This window comes from Aspergillus saccharolyticus (assembly GCF_003184585.1).
Source record: "Aspergillus saccharolyticus JOP 1030-1 unplaced genomic scaffold BP01scaffold_1, whole genome shotgun sequence".
Taxonomy (NCBI): domain Eukaryota; kingdom Fungi; phylum Ascomycota; class Eurotiomycetes; order Eurotiales; family Aspergillaceae; genus Aspergillus; species Aspergillus saccharolyticus.
This window is the reverse complement of record NW_020290611.1, coordinates 1434423-1451097: the sequence shown is the minus strand read 5'-3', so window position 1 is coordinate 1451097 and position 16675 is coordinate 1434423. Positions and strand designations below refer to the sequence as shown.

Sequence of the window (16675 nt, the reverse complement as noted above, 5' to 3'; positions counted from 1 at the left end):
GGTGGCTAGAAGCTGAGAAAGATGATGTCGGCGTGAAAAAAGAAAGAAATTCATGAGAAGAAAAGAAAAAAATTGGAAAGTGGAGGGAAGGGAGCCGCTATATAAAGGGCACTAGCGTTGGGGTAGGGCGGGCCCCAGGGACCAACAGTGCTGCAACCTGGCCTTATGCCAGCACCGCCGCTTCACACAACAGTCTCCTGATCCCCCGCATAGTATCTCAGGACAGCAGCTGTCGGCGTTGCGCGTTTCGAGACCGGGTGTTTGCTACAAGAGTATTCTCTCTTTGATTTAGTCTGTGGTGTTTAAGTTATCTGGTTTTGGAACAGTTGTTGTTCAAGGAGACCTTCCTTCACTTTCCCATTAACGGAGCCCCGTTTACCACGCCGCCAACATGGACTACGAAGCGTTGAAGGACCAATGGAGCGATGTCGAGGATCGCGACGGCATCAGACTGAGCTGGAACACGTTCCCGAGCTCTCGTATGGTATGTTTCCTGCCAACGACAACTTCCACAGATCGACCGCTAAGCTACCCCTCAATAGGAAGCATCCCGACTTGTTGTCCCTATCGGTGCCGTCTACACACCACTTAAGGAGAAGCCGGACTCTCCTTTGCTGCAATACGAACCGGTGACCTGCAAAGCGCCCTGTCGGGCTGTTCTGAATCCTTATGCGTATGCGCAGCGGATTTTCCTCGCTCAGATTAAAGCCCCAACTGACATCGTCTAGCAATGTTGACGTCCGCGCCCGCATCTGGATCTGCCCTTTCTGTCTCATGCGCAACCCCCTGCCCCCTCACTACAAGGACATCACCGAGAGCACAATACCCCCGGAGCTTCATCCTATGAGCACGACAATCGAGTATCAACTGGCACGCCCCGCTCCCACTCCTCCCATCTTCGTCTATGTCGTCGATACCTGTCAGGATGAAGACAGCCTGAAGGCTGTGAAGGACTCACTGATCATGAGTCTGTCGCTATTGCCAGCCAATGCCTTGGTTGGTCTGATCACATTCGGTACAATGGTAGGGACATATTCTGGCTTCTATGTGGGTCAAATACTAATTTGAGACATAGGCTCAAGTACATGAGCTGGGCTACACCGAGTGTGCCAAGTCCTATGTATTCCGCGGCAGCAAGGAGTATGCTGCGAAACAGGTCCAGGAAATGCTCGGTCTAGCGGCTGGCGTGCGCCCGAACATGCCTCAGCAGCCTGCCCGCCCTCCACTTGGGCCTGCGGCACGATTCCTTCTTCCGGTTCAGCAGGCTGAATTTCAGATCACGAATGTGCTTGAGCAGCTGCAGCGCGATCCGTGGCCGGTTGCGAACGACAAGCGTCCCCTCAGATGTACTGGTGTGGCTCTTAGCGTTGCTGTTGGCTTGCTCGAAACTTCCTTCCAGAATGCCGGTGGTCGCATCATGATCTTCACTAGTGGACCAGCCACTGAGGGTCCGGGTCATGTTGTCGGTCCTGAGCTGAAGGAGCCCATCCGCTCTCACCACGACATTGACAGAGACAATATCAAGTATTACAAGAAGGCTGTCAAGGTAAGCTTCATTAGGGTGCTATGGGTGCTGTCAGTATACTAATGCACGCGCCTAGTTCTACGACAGTATGGCCAAGCGTGCCGCTAACAATGGACACATTGTTGACCTCTTTGCCGGATGCCTTGACCAGGTTGGTATGTTGGAGATGAAGAACCTTGCCAACTACACCGGTGGCCACATGCTTCTCACGGACAGCTTCACATCCTCACAGTTCAAGCAATCGTTTGTCAGAATCTTTGACAAGGACGTCAATGATAACTTGCTCATGGGCTTCAACGCATCCTTGGAAGTACTCACCACCAAGGAATTGAAGGTCACCGGACTTATCGGACACGCCGTGTCCTTGAACAAGAAGTCGAGCTCGGTTGGTGAGACGGAGTGCGGTATCGGCAACACTTGCGCCTGGAAAATGTGTGGAATCGATCCCTCCTCGAGTTACGGCATCTACTTCGAGATTGCGAACCAAGGTGGCCCGGCAGCGGTCCAGCAAGGCCCTCAAAGGGGGATGATGCAATTCCTCACATACTATCAGCATTCGTCTGGGCACTATCACCTTCGAGTGACGACCGTCGCCCGGAATTTGAGTGGTCCAGCGGGTGATCCCACACTTGCCCAATCTTTCGATCAGGAGGCCGCTGCCGTGCTGATGGCTCGAATTGCGGTATTCAAGGCCGAGGTTGATGACGGCCCGGATGTGCTCAGATGGGTTGATCGTATGCTTATCCGTCTTTGCTCTCGCTTTGCCGACTACCGGAAGGATGACCCGACCTCATTCCGGTTGGAGAAGAACTTCACTCTCTATCCTCAATTCATGTTCCACTTGCGCCGCAGCCAATTTTTGCAAGTATTCAACAACTCCCCTGATGAGACTGCCTTCTACAGACATGTCCTCAATCACGAAGATGTCGGCGATTCTCTTGTCATGATTCAGCCCACGCTCGATTCGTACTCTCTCGAGCACGAAGGAAGCCAGCCGGTGCTCCTGGACTCTGCTTCCATTCAACCTTCCCATATCCTGCTACTGGATACCTTCTTCCACATCCTAATCTTCCACGGAGAGACCATTGCGGAATGGAGAAAGGCCGGTTATCAAGATCAGGAGGGTTATGAAAACTTGAAGGCTCTTCTTGAACAGCCAAAGGAAGATGCAAGGGTTCGTATACATTCATCTTTACTCATTCTTTGCTTCTCTGCTGACTAATTGCAATCACAGGAACTGATCTCAGACCGTTTCCCCTTGCCTCGTTTCATCGTGTGTGACGCCGGTGGCTCCCAGGCCCGGTTCCTGCTGTCCAAGCTGAACCCCTCTACGACGCACGCGACAGGAGGATACGGCGGAGGTGTCACGTCGCAAACGATCTTCACCGACGATGTCTCGCTGCAGACTTTCATGGACCATCTGATGAAGTAAGTTTGCAGCATATGCTATATCCTCAATGAGTGTTGCTAATCCGATGCACCAGGCTTGCTGTTTCCGGAACCAGCTAGGTCTAACGAGACATGGCCATTAACAAGAGCAATGGGCGGTTCACATTGGTCGTCGGGTCGTTTGTATCTTTAGCGGTTTTTCCTATTTTTGTCTGTTACCCTGGAATATAGCAGCTGCCTAAATTAGATGCATTGAACACAAGCAGAATCTGGTAATGAAAATTATGCGTCTTACGAGCTATGCATCGTTCATCTACTTGCTGTACCATGAAATGCAGCCTTCTAGAGGGTCACGTGGTTATACCGGGCTGAGCCCTACCGCGCCAAGCCGCTTTGGGAGGCTCGCTTATTGGAGGTGCGGGCGGCAGCTAAATATCCTTCACATTTCAGATAACGGTTACCCTTCTTTCTTTGTACCATCCACCCCGACAACTCCCAAGGACGATCGACCACCTTTCGCACTCGCCATGCGTAAGTATCATCTCCTTGGTGTCAATATGGCGGACTGAACTGACATTACACCCATTGGGCAGCTCCCAAGTTCGACCCCAATGAGGTGAAGATCATGTAAGTCTCATCGCAAAACCTTGTCTGGCGCGAAAAAATCTCCATGCTAATTCATATACAGTCACCTGAGAGTGACTGGTGGTGAGGTCGGAGCCCAGTCTGCTCTGGCTCCCAAGATCGGTCCCCTCGGTCTGTCTCCCAAGAAGATTGGTGAAGACATCGCCAAGAACACTGGCGACTGGGTAAGGCGCACCGCCCATGTGATGCTTGCGGCATTAAGGATAATCGCTAATATCGATTCTCTGGGGTTTTTAGAAGGGTCTCCGTGTCACCGTCAGACTCACCATCCAGAACCGTCAGGCCGCGGTCTCCGTTGTGCCCTCCGCCTCTTCCCTGGTCATCAAGGCCCTCAAGGAGCCCCCGCGTGACCGCAAGAAGGAGAAGAACATCAAGCACAACAAGTCCATCCCTCTCGATGAGATTGTTGAGATTGCCCGCCAGATGCGCCACCGCTCTCTGGCTAAGGAGCTCAAGGGTACCGTCCTCGAGATCCTCGGTACCGCCTTCTCCGTCGGTTGCCAGGTCGATGGCCGCAGCCCCAAGGATGTCTCCGACGACATCAAGGCTGGCGAGATTGACGGTATGTTGTCATTCAAGCTGCGATCAGTGCCACACAACGTGCTAATAAGCTTCTAGTCCCCTCCGAGTAAATGATCAATGTTACATGGCGGTCGCAATGATGTATCGGCATGCTAGATACCTAATATGATCATTGTTCTCACGAACAAACCAAAAATTGCTTTACGAGTCATGACTAGGATTCCCCCTTTTTTGTTTCATCATTCGACAACAAATGATAAGTGTTTTACTCTGACGTCTGGTCCGAATCCCCGTCTCCCTTCCCCCGCGCCCCCACCTGTTCGCTTTTCACGGTCTACTTGCTGCCCTCCATGTGCGAGCCAGATCCTGTCAAGACAACAACTTCTCAATCCGCCATCGGATCCTCTGCAACACTCTGGCCCTTACCGTCTCTTCCCGCCTTCGGGCCTGGATTTGACCATTTACCAAGCGTGGTATAGGCTTATTTTACGCAGAGGAGATCAAATTATGACCCGTTACTCACCGCGGCATCTTTGGAGGGAGCCTTCGGCTTCTGACAGTGGATGCAGTGGTCCATCTTTACGGTCAACATCTCGTAAATCGTAAACCTCTTTATTGAGAATCAGTCACAAATATCAAGTGTCAAATTGTCTAGCTCAAGCACTTTCAAAAGTCATTCTCCATACTCGTATTCGCAATAAGATACCGCCCCATACCGATTGTCGTCCAGCATGGAATGCTGCCCGGCATGCGGGCACATCCGTGCTATCATTGAGAAGGCAGCTACAAGCCTCAATCCTACCCATGAGCAGAGGCCAAGGCAAACAGCCAAAGACGGGGCGTCTCCCGCAAAACGCCGGACAACAGCGAAAAATCCCATCATCTCCACATGCAGGGAAAGTGATGGACGGAAGGGGGATCTCAAACCGCGGTGGCATTTGGTCCCTGATACGCGCCCGCATGCAGGTGCCCTGATCAAGTTCACACCCACACCCCGCTCCTCTTCCTCGGCCTTTCCCAGCAAGCATGGCAGCAGCCTGACAGCCCACAAGAATGCTAGTACTATACTTATGATTGCACGTTAGAGGAGGAGGGGGGGGTTGTGGTTGGGTTTAGAGGTCGAAGATTATGTAAATGGAGCAGTTTCCACCGTGGTGTAGTAGTACTCCGTATATCAAACCCCCGTGCCTGGCTTTTTGCCTGCCCTTTTGCCTGCCCAGTCCTGATCTTAACACGACCGTTTTGAATCTCGTTCCACCATTGCTGAATGAGCAGGCACGCACAAGCTGAGTCAGTTTTATGCCTGGTTAGTTGATATACGTGGCCCATGAAATGAAAGATGCCTGACCGGTCTTGCTTTTCCATTCCCACATCTGAAACCTCATGACTACACATCACGGCTCGCACCAGGTTTTTTGGGGGCTGGGTGGAGGGCGGGACGATCCTCCACCACTTGGTGCAGATCGAAATGAGGCATCAAACGAGCAAATGGTTTACGAATGTCAAAAGCAAGAAGCCAAAAAAAAAAAAAAAAAAAAAGCCCTAACGGGAAGGGCTCAAAAAAAAAAAAAGGAAAAGTAAAGTAAGAGGACCTGACAGGTGCAGAATGCATTTCAATTCGTATGTGGTAGATTGCATCCGTCTATGTAGAATGGGAGGACCTCTCTGAACGACACTTACTCGTCAGTTTACTCAAATCGATTTTTGTCTCGCAAAAAGTGTGATTGATAGTTTTGGTTGAACTTAAGTTTTGCCGATCCGCAACACCTCCAGACCGGCTCGTGACATGGACTATGGCCGGTGACCGAGCTCAGGGTCCTAGTTTAGTGAATTGTACTCAGACGTCCGGGCTTTGTTTGGCGGGGGGGTTATTCGAGCGTTCTGGGATTAGAGAGCGGCCCCATCCTCGCCTGATCTGGGCAGGTTATTCATAGTCGAGATACTACTCCGTACACATTGGTCCTACTTTTGCATGGTATGTATTAGATGAAGACGGAATTTGAGAACCACGAGTCCTGGGAAGAGAGCAAAGTCGGGAAGATCTAGTAAGAATTCGATGGTAATAGTCAATGATAGACAAGGTATATTAGAATGGCGATTATGATTAAGTAGTATCCTACGTGGAGGAATATTTGATTAGGTGGCCTCTTCTTAAGAACGTCGCACCTACTTACCTGTTATGCCAAGCGAAGCGAGACTGGCTGATTTCGACCGTTGTGACTGGATAGGGGGTGGACACGGGCTTATGTGAACCACGTTTGTTGTGTAAGCGATCATATTGATTCATGTGGAGCAGATTAGCAGTTCAAGTGATTTGTGCTGGAACAAAGCTGGGCTCCTGACACTCAGCATAAGCTCCTGTGTCGCTCCAGATATATATGTCGTTGGTTGAGGCTGGGGTGTCTTGATATATGTTTTCGGCAAACGAGGGGATCACCTACATCACGCCGGCACTGTCAAAAGTTGAAAACAGCCTATGAAAGGACAGCATCGAGGCATAGGCGGTCGGGGCTCAAATTTATCCAAGCATTTTCCTCACCTGATCACAGGTGGCATGCGTGGTGCTTTGAGCCTCGCGCATTGGGGCTGCAGAACCGATGCGAGCAACATCCACGATGGCTCAGCATTTCCGGCCCTCACTTTTGTGCAGCTACCCATCGATCGTATTGTTATCGTCTGTTTATTTTGATTCAGCTCTCCAAGGTCTCCCTAGCTCACTAGCATATGACAGACGAAGTACAGGATGCAGGATTTCAGAGCCCTCTCATCGGCATCTTTTGCAAGTCCTATAAATCCAACTGTCCCGTTCTCATTGTCACAACAATCACATCGATCGGATATCAAGTTCAGATAGCTGTAACAATCCATGCATCTTATGATTTGCTTTCCCCCGCCCATTCAACTTACCAGGCAAAAGGAACTTGTCAAATCTCCTTCAAAGCCAGCGTGCAGCCGCCGCCGTCAAAAGGATGGCCACAAGGATGGACTCCACTCCCACTTATCCACTGCCTCGAAGTGCTAGATCGCTCCGAGACCAACGGACCAAACAGACCCTCGTACATAACTGCTAGGCAGCCGCCCCCCCCCCCCCCCCCCCAAGAGGCCCCAAAGGCCCTCCAAGGCTTGATCACTGCGGGCGCCAACTAGGACCGGGGGATAAAAAACGGAGGGGAGGGGTGGGAGGCCGGGAGGGTTTCCCAGCATCCATGGCTGATAATTGCTGGACCACTGACGTTGGACAGGCCTGGATTTGCTCCTGCGCCCAAGTGGCTAGCGCCAGACCATCCTGGCCGTTGGATCGTAACCTCAGGTGGGTCGGAGGGAGGGAAAGTGGGGATGCAGAGCCTAAGAAGAGAGGGAGGGGGGGAAAGATGTTCGTGTTCTTTGGTTGTGGTCCGCCCTCTGCTCCCTCCGTGTGGGATGGTGGGGGAGGGTGGTATACAAGTCAGGCTGTCTCGGAACGGTTGTAGCAGGAGGGGGAGTAGGGAAAGATAGGGGATAAAAATGATGCCCTGACTAACTGTCTGTGCAATAGAATGATCTACTCCGGATCCCTTTTGATGGATATTGGATAGAGGAGAGACCGACGGGTGTGGAGGGGGAGGAGAGGGGGAGAGGGAAGCATGAAGCATGAATGAGAGCTGAAGAAGGAGCGACTCCATCCACCCATGGAAACCCAAGCTAGTGATCTACTTGACTACTACGGTGCGGAGTACACAAAACTGTTAATAAGATACTACCTACGTATGTACATTAAATTGCTGTGCCTGCTTTGGCTTCCTAACTTCTCATCTATTCAATCTTCATAGATACATATATACAATTTACTCCTCTCAATCTACATTCCATTTCTCAGCGGCTGCCACCATTTGACCCCCCGTCCCATCTGTCTATCTCAGCCACCCACCGACTCATTTTTATCCTGGACGCCTCAACGACTCGAGAGAACCCACCAGGTTCCAGCCCCAGTAGCCATTGGCTCCACTTCCGCTGGTCCATTCGCAGTTTTTCTTCCCCCACTCTCTTAGAAAAATGAAAAAAAGGAACCTGGAACCTTTTGGTTGCCGCCTTCCATGGCTTGCGTTTGAGATGCTCCGCTCCGTCATGAATGGTGGCTGACTCTTTGTCTGCTACAGAAAGGTGGATTATCTGAGTCCAACCAAGACCCACCTAATGGTCCGCCCACTGGAGCTTTAAATTCCATATTGCAATTTTATTATCATTATTCCCTTTCCTCTCGCGTCTTTTCTGCTGCTCCAGCATTCAAATGCTTCCTTTATGCTCTGTCGTCTTCGAATGAGATCCCGGTCAAGCAAGATAGTCCTAGTCGTCGAAGGAGAAAGAAGGAGAAAATTTTCTATTACAAGGAACATCATCCATCTACTGGCTGACTCCGGAGCTATAGTCTGACCTTATTTTTCCATTTTGAATTTCCACCCGCGAATCTCTTCTTACACTTTCTCCTCCTGTCTCAAATCTTGTTAACTTCCTCTCCGCCCGCCGTTGGGATCAGCTCCGCTTCCACAGCCTTGCGGTGCCTGGATTCCGGAGCCCTCTTGTCAATATCTACCGACTACGAAATACGTGTAGGCACTTCCACCTACTAATCAATCATTTGTGATACCTATCAAAGAGAAAGAACTACGGAGTATTCCGTAGATGTGCCTGTCGATTGGCATTGTCTATGAGGGATTGTCATCAGCTAGTGGTGCCATGTCCAACCTTTCTACGACACTATCGCTTCCCTGATTCGGATTTTGTCGGCTTTTCTCGATGTGATTCGTTCCTCCGTTCTCTATTTCGATTGCCGCATTGATTGATTGATTGTTGGATTGATTGATTGACTCTCCCTCCTCCCCCATTAATATTCTTGATTAGTATTTAATCTCTTTCTTTTTTTTTTCTCTTCTTTTTTTTTTTTTGGTTGATTAATCTTTCTTTCTTTCTTTTTTTTGGTTATTATCCTTATTCTCATTAATTTCCTTGATCACTATTCCTTTTTACCCTCACAGCCCCGACTTTCTACCTACTGACGACAACCACCACAACTCATCTCACTTGACTCCCGACCGGTTCACTCGTTCATTCTCTCTCTCTTCTTGTGCGCAGTGACTCTTGTCGCATCTCTCCTTCCCTCTTCTTCCCTACACCATCACCTCTCACGCCCCCCCACTTTATCCGAGTACAACATTACTGCCAAGTGCAGGAGTGGCTGCTGGCTGATCGCGCCGTGCGGACACCTGCGTCAGTGTGGGCGCTCGACCAGGCTGACAAGGGTTGTGACTTTCAATCCCTTGCCTCCCTTGCATCGCGTCTTCACCCACCCAGACTATCCGGCAGCAAATAGCGACTTCCGAGTGCCTCGCCTGCGTGTCTTTTCTATCTTCTGGAATCCTGCGTCTTCATGAATGGTATCTTCGCCCAAGATTCGATCTCTGCATAAGCTCCTTCTCGCCCACCTCTTCCTGGTACTGATCGCCTTACGTTCGACCTCCAGACCAGGATACCATTCATCAGCGTTCATGTCGAGCCCAGAGACAAGTGGTGGGGGGCTTCACTGAAGTGTCCAAGTGAGCCGACTCATGTCCAGGATGAGGTGTAGGAAACGCTTCAAAGCGCATGCTTGTTGAATTTCCAGCGAGAGATCGACTGTCGACAATACCGATTGCTTCCCAACTATCGGAGCTACTCTTTGTCGACGCCTTCCCTTCTCCTCACGTCGCTCCGCATAACGTTATTCTTATTCCCGTATATTTGCTACCTGTCTTCCGCATTCGATCTCTCTACCCTCTCCATTCCAACTCTCTCTCTCTCTCGCATAAATCACAGGAATATCCATCGATCGATTGAGCGGAAGACGAGCGGTCTACTCGCTATCCGTGGCCAACATGTTGCCCTCAGTAGCGCCGTTTCCGCCCGTTCAACCGCACCACCTGCACTATCGTCATGGATCCGATAGCTTGAATGATTCTTACGACCTGAATGCCGCTTTCTCCGCCACCCTCCCACATAACGACGCTAGCAAAAACTCCTTTCAATCAGTGCCTCGGACACGATTGCAATATCCTCATCCGATCCAGCGCTTGGGTCTTCCAGATGCCGGGGGCCCATCAACAAGTTCGAAAAGTGCGGGCGAGCATGCGTTGCGGAGAAAGACACCAAACGGGACCCTGGCGGCGGGGTACGACGGAACGCCCGGAGATACTACGATTCAACCCCCAGCGAGTAAACATATTCTAGTTTCGCCTCTCGAGTCAGGGCATTTAATTCCCTCACAGGCTGGTTTCGCGTTGGACTCGTGGCAGCAGCAGCAGCAGCAGCCCGCTTTTGATCGTGCTTCGTCCGGAAAGCAGCTCAACTTCCCGCCCGTATACAAGAATGAAGCGACGCGAGGAAACGCATTGACTGGGGAGATAGGTCAAGCAATCAATGGGGCAAGCTGGGTCCGTTCATTAAATTACGTGCCTGGCATTGATTCCGTGCTGAATCAGACATTGCCGATGCAGCCCTCGCAACAGCGTTTCTACTGGCACAATGGTGCCTATATCCCTACTGTCCTCCCCGCAACCTTGCAACCGTGTCTTGGTCCTACAGCTTCAGCAGGGACCGGTCCGTATGGGCCATACTGGCCTGACGGGGCTTACATTCCTTACCGCCCCGCAGCATTTCGGGACACCCGATTTCATTCCCTAAGTCCTTTCCCGAAGGCTGGGAATTCTTCTGGTCTGCAGTTCATCGATGCTATTCAGCCGCCCTTGAACCGGTCGGGATTGCCAGCAGCCAGCCATCCTGACTCGGGTATAGCTTGGAACCAGAATCCGACAGGGATGCTCAATGCTGAGTTACCGATGCAGAATAACTTTCCTCGACGCCACTCAGAACAAAAGGTTTTGGACACATCTTCACACCAATTGGTCCTACCGTTTCACACCCGTCAGCCGACATCAAGCTCTAGTTTTTCACCTCGACCACCGCACGATGCATCATCATGGTCGAACTCTGCAGGTAACCAGGGATTCCAGAACACGGAGTCCATCGGCAGCTCCCGCGCAGCGAATGCGGAATTCAAGGAAAAGGTGTTGACGTGGGCTCACGGAGTTTACGTGGATCTCCTCGCATCTATACACCAAGCCCGACGAAATAGCATATCTAACTCTTCCACTGAGGGTCAGAGTCAACGTCTTCTGAAGCCGAGTATATACCCAAAACCTCCTCGTCAGCCAGGACTTGATTTCTCAACCGCCGCGTCTAGTGCCCCCTCTCGTCATAACAGTTTCCCCACCGTTCAATTGGATTACAATGGTTCAAGATCCAATGCTGGTAACCACCTAGGACAACATGACTCGAGTCGTCACCTCGAACGACCTACACTGGCTCAGTTCTCACAAACGGTGTCTGACGTTCAAATGCTTGATCGAATACGTCACACAGGGCGATTCTCTACCAGTACTTCTGCCTCGCGTCCTGGCGTGGCATTTCTTGATGAAGGGTCCACAACTGCTAATGCCGTATCTTCTCTGGAGATGCTGTCTCATCTCTGTATGGAGAGTGGTTGGGAGTGGATTGACGGCATGCTTCTTGGGGGTTGTCTGGCTTATGGTCTAGGTGATTACAACAAGGCTACACGGTGGTATTCGCGGATAATCGCCCGAGATGCAACGTGAGTATCCTTGATGAATAGAGCATAATGAGATCTCTAACATAGGGCCAGGCACGTGGAGGCGATCTCCAATCTTGCCGCAACACTTTTAGCACTTGATCGCCGCGATGAGGCACTGCAGCACTGGCTTCGCGCTGTAAAACTGCGTCCCAGCTACTTTGAAGCTGTGGAACATTTGATTGGGCTTTTGTGCAGCAGCCAGCGGGGCAAGGAGGCGGTCAACATCATCGAGTTTGTGCAGAATTCTCTGCGTTCTTCTCCAAGTGGAGAATGCTTCAAAGCGGATGAACATGCGAGTGAGACGGAAAGCGACGCCGAAAGCCGAGCTTCAAGCGCGTCAGATTTGGGCTCTTACGAAAAAGCTACATTTGATTATGATGACGACTTTGGTCGATCTGTATCCATAATACCTGGTGCAGCGGATGCCAGCACCGCAGGGTTTGGGTCAAGTGGATATGATATACCCGGCTGCGACAATGGACGTATATTAGCTCTTGTCCACGCCAAAGGAAACATGCTTTATGCATTGGGTGACAATGTGGGAGCAGCGGCAGCATTCGAGGATGCGATCCTAATTGCCGCCGGACGCAAACGCCATAGAATTCAAAATCTGATCAAGCAGATCTTTTCGGCCTTTATGCATGGTGGTAATCGTGCGCATTCGGCCGGAGAACTACAGGGGCCCCAGGAGAGTATTCTTCTGTATCCTGAACAGGCGCTTCAGACCTCGAAACTGGTATTCGCTCCCTGCGGAACCCCCCCGGGCATCAAATTCGTGGCGGAAGGCCTGGCGAGGAAGGCCGCCATATCCACGACAAGCAACTCACTACTCTCACTCGCCAAGATTTACCAGGATGGCATGGGCAACATCTCGACCTCGGGGGTTCCGAAAGCTGCCCCGGGCGTCCGGGATATTCTCGCCCTCTATTACCTTTCCCTGTCTCTTCAGCCTAGTCCTTCGACTGCGAACAATGTGGGAATCTTGTTGGCAGGAATTCACCACAAAGTCCCTAAAAAGAGCCTCCCTCGCTCCAACGGTGATCTGCAGCACCCCGAGATTCCTGGTGTTGTTCCCGGGACAGGGATATCGTTAGCCTTGGCGTACTACAATTACGGGCTGCACCTCGATTCCCGCCATGCCCACCTCTACACAAACCTCGGAAGTCTACTCAAGGATATAGGCCAGCTTCAAGCGGCAATTCGGATGTACGAACAGGCGGTTCAGTGCGACGGTAACTTTGATATCGCCCTGGCTAATCTGGCCAACGCGGTCAAGGATGCCGGACGCGTGAATGATGCCATCGCCTACTACAAGCGGGCCGTCAAGGTGAACCCGGAATTCGCCGAAGCAGTGTGTGGTCTCGCAAATGCCCTCAACTCTGTCTGCAACTGGGTTGGTCGTGGTGGCGTAGGCAACGGCATTGGTTTTCGAGATCGCTGGCATGTCGATGAGCAAGGGATGCTCCGGGATGCGTATAGCACTGACACCGGTGCAGGCTGGATCAAACGGGTGGTTGAGATTGTCGACCGCCAACTGAAAGAAGGGGAGTTTTGGGGCCAGGGCTTGCTGACCCCCCATGCAGTTGAGCAATTGTGCGCTCAATTGATTCCCGCGTTGAGAATGCGCAATCAGCCGGCATCCAGTTCCCTGGCGGCTATCCTTCAGTCCTGGGCTGGCCAGCGATGGGAGGGAGCAAGGGTGGTACGACTGGTGGAGCGCGCCATCCGGTCCATCACTTGGCAATGGTACCAGGATCGCTACGTTCAACGCAAAGAATACCCTTTATCGAAATATCGGCGCCCGCAGTTGCCGTCGGGTCTGACGGCGCCAAATGCGCCCACCGTGCTGCCTTTCCACACCTTCACCTGCCCGCTCTCAGCCAAGCAGATCCGGCAGATCTCGCAGCGGAACGGACTTCGCATATCTTGCTCGACCTTGCGCTCGCCTTGGCTTCCTGCCACGGTTTACCCACCGCCCCCACCCCCGAACCCTTATCTGAAAGTCGGATATGTGTCGTCCGATTTCAACAACCACCCTCTTGCGCATCTGATGCAGTCTGTTTTCGGTCTTCATAATCCGTCGCGTGTCAAGGCTTACTGCTATGCGACCACAGCCAGTGATAGGTCAATTCATCGACAGCAGATCGAGAAAGAAGCCCCTGTGTTCTACGATGCAAGTGGGTGGCCTGTGGACCATCTTGTGAAGAAAATTGTTGAAGATGGTATCCACATTCTGATTAATCTCAACGGCTACACCCGCGGCGCCCGGAACGAAGTTTTTGCTGCCAGACCTGCCCCCATTCACATGTCCTTTATGGGATTTGCAGGAACACTGGGAGCTGAGTGGTGCGACTACATCCTGGCAGATGAAATCTCAATTCCCCCAGAGACATTAGCGCCGGGTCGCCGCAATGTGCGCATCGAGGACCGACTACTGGAGGAAAATCATGGCGAGGATCTTGAACATTGGGTTTACGGGGAAAAGCTGGTCTATACACGTGACACATTTTTCTGCTGTGATCACCGGCAGAGTGCACCCGACGCCCAGGATCCACAAATTGCTTGGGAACAGGAGCAGAGCCGAAGATGGCGGATGCGCAAGGAGTTGTTCCCCAACCTCAGCGATGACACCATCATCCTTGGGAACTTCAATCAGCTGTATAAGGTGGGTGTCTCTTCTCAGATACATTGTTCTTCAGCCCGCTAATGATCATTAGATTGAGCCTACAACTTTCCGTACCTGGCTGCGTATCCTCGCTCACATCCCGAACGCTGTCCTTTGGCTTCTCCGCTTTCCTGACCTTGGTGAACGCAACCTTAAGGAAACGGCCATCGCCTGGGCGGGCGAGGAGACCGCCTCCCGAATCATTTTTACGGATGTTGCCCCCAAGAACATGCATATTGCCCGTGCTAGAGTTTTGGATCTGTTCCTGGACACTCCTGAATGCAACGCCCACACCACAGCTACGGACGTTCTCTGGAGCGGTACGCCGCTCCTGACCTTCCCTCGCTACAAATACAAGATGTGCTCTCGCATGGCAAGCAGTATACTCAGTAGCGCTCTGCCGGACACCGACGCCGGCCGCGCCGCTCGGGACGAATTGATTGCTACCTCGGACGAGGACTATGAGGCGAAAGCCATCCGCATGTGTCTCAGCATGAATACTCGCCGGACCGCATCTGCAGAGACAGCGCCTACGGGCCGACTCACCGAAATACGGAAGATGCTATTCCAGGAACGCTGGAAAGGCCGACTTTTTGATACGGCTCGATGGGTGCGGGATCTTGAGGACGCATATGACCGCGTCTGGCAGCGATGGGTAGTCGGCGAGGAAGGCGATATTTGGTTATGATCCATGCGCCTGTATTTGCAACATAATAAACCATGCAATTCCTCTCTCTGAATATACCCCTTTGAGCGTTGTTTCAGTCCTTCTCCTGGTTGTTTTTGAGCTATTGATCTATATTTATATTGATTTTGGATTTTTGATTTCTTATTTCTGGTTACATGATACATGTCTGGGTTTCGTCTTCTGGGTTGAACTATCAAGGGCTTATAATTTACATGTTGGTCTGGTCTTTCAATCATTGTACTGGGATTTGAGGTGTTTTGTCATGACGAACTGTGACGAGATGTAGCTTCATGATATGTGCATAGTATTACTCGACTGATGTGATGATGGTCATGGTCGGGTCTGGTGTCTGTTTTCCATATGTGTCTCGGTTTCACCGCTTTTGGTCGGTCTATTCAGTCAGCATTCAGCAACCCTATGGTGGTGTCCACAGGGACCTACTTTGGTTATGGCGTTGGCATTGGTGTAGGGGGGTCTAAAGTCTTACTCATGCTTGTTATTTTATCAAGCAGGGAACTTCACTAATGACTAAACGATATAGAGGATAGTACGGCTCATGTGCTTCCTATATTTGGAACGATTTGACACACAATGTGTGATGACATCTGTATCATGTTCTGCTTTATTCGCAACTCCAATTGTGGACAAATATGGTGAACTGGCAGGCGTACGTAGCCAGCCAGGACTGGAGTACGATCAGCAACATAGACTAGTGCTTTCTTGTATTCACAATACATTTGTATATAGCATGTCCCCCACCTGGTGAACCGGTTTGCCTGTGTCAGTGAGTCTAAGCATGTCAAGGCGATCAAGCTGGCTGGGCTGCAGAAATGGACAGAGTCCACTTTTCCGAGGGCTTGTTCCGAAAACCGATAGTCAAATTCAAGATCCCTGAACCTGAAGGTGGACAAGTTGTTAATGGTGTTGATGAAAGACGGGAAGACGGGAAGACTGGCAGACTGGCAGACTGGCAAGCGTTGCACAGGAAGGAAGAAAGACGGTTCCGATGAATGGGATGGAGGTAGGCAGATACTTTTGCGATGGCTACCTATGTTCAATGTAGGCCACATCCGATCACCCTCGATCCTGTCGTCTTCTATCGGAGATTACGTGCGTCATTCTGGCGGGGAAGACCCCCTTCATCATAGCTTTGCAGGGCACTGAAGGGCAGATGGTAGTTGTATAGTAGTTCTGTTGCAGTGGCATAGCTCTTCGATTGATGGTAGGTACTGTACATGAAGTGCTAAGACTAGCGGACGATATGCGCATACATCAAGTGCATAGTTATCGCCAATCCAAGTCACATTGTGCTTGAAATTGTACCGAAGGGTGATCATATCCCATTCACGCATGACTAGGTCAAGTACAGCCAGCTTGTGCATAGTACACTTTTATTACTAGATTGCAAACAAGCAAGCCAAGTCAAGAGATATACATCATACTAAGTCTCGGGGAACACTATGATTTGACTGACATCTTATAGCGCGGGCATCCAACGTAGTAATCTGAGGCAAACTTCTGCAAGTCGGAAGGTTCTCCCTCCTCCTCCTCCTCCTCCTCCCCTCTTTACAGCAAGCGCTA

The 16675-nt window shown here is 51.2% G+C and overlaps 3 protein-coding genes across 3 annotated transcripts; all 3 read left to right on the top strand.

Annotated features, from left to right (window-relative positions):
* Window positions 1-214: 214 nt before the first annotated feature.
* Window positions 215-3201, top strand: sec23 (GTPase-activating protein SEC23). The gene is made up of 7 exons (XM_025573973.1): window positions 215-484; window positions 543-673; window positions 729-1023; window positions 1076-1546; window positions 1602-2699; window positions 2760-2953; window positions 3010-3201. The coding sequence occupies exons 1-7, from the start codon at window positions 392-394 to the stop codon at window positions 3032-3034; spliced, it is 2307 nt and encodes a 768-aa protein (XP_025436015.1). The 5' UTR covers window positions 215-391; the 3' UTR covers window positions 3035-3201.
* On the top strand, window positions 3199-4191 carry BP01DRAFT_378638 (60S ribosomal uL11 domain-containing protein; the record flags this gene model as incomplete). Its single annotated transcript, XM_025577077.1, has 5 exons — window positions 3199-3445; window positions 3508-3541; window positions 3603-3723; window positions 3797-4121; window positions 4178-4191. The coding sequence occupies 5 exons, from the start codon at window positions 3199-3201 to the stop codon at window positions 4189-4191; spliced, it is 741 nt and encodes a 246-aa protein (XP_025436014.1).
* Window positions 4192-9787: 5596 nt separating this feature from the next.
* Window positions 9788-15274, top strand: BP01DRAFT_12851 (UDP-N-acetylglucosaminyltransferase). Its single transcript, XM_025570459.1, has 3 exons — window positions 9788-11741; window positions 11793-14406; window positions 14459-15274. Exons 1-3 carry the CDS (start codon window positions 9970-9972, stop codon window positions 15092-15094), a joined length of 5022 nt encoding a protein of 1673 aa, XP_025436013.1. The 5' UTR covers window positions 9788-9969; the 3' UTR covers window positions 15095-15274.
* Window positions 15275-16675: the final 1401 nt, after the last annotated feature.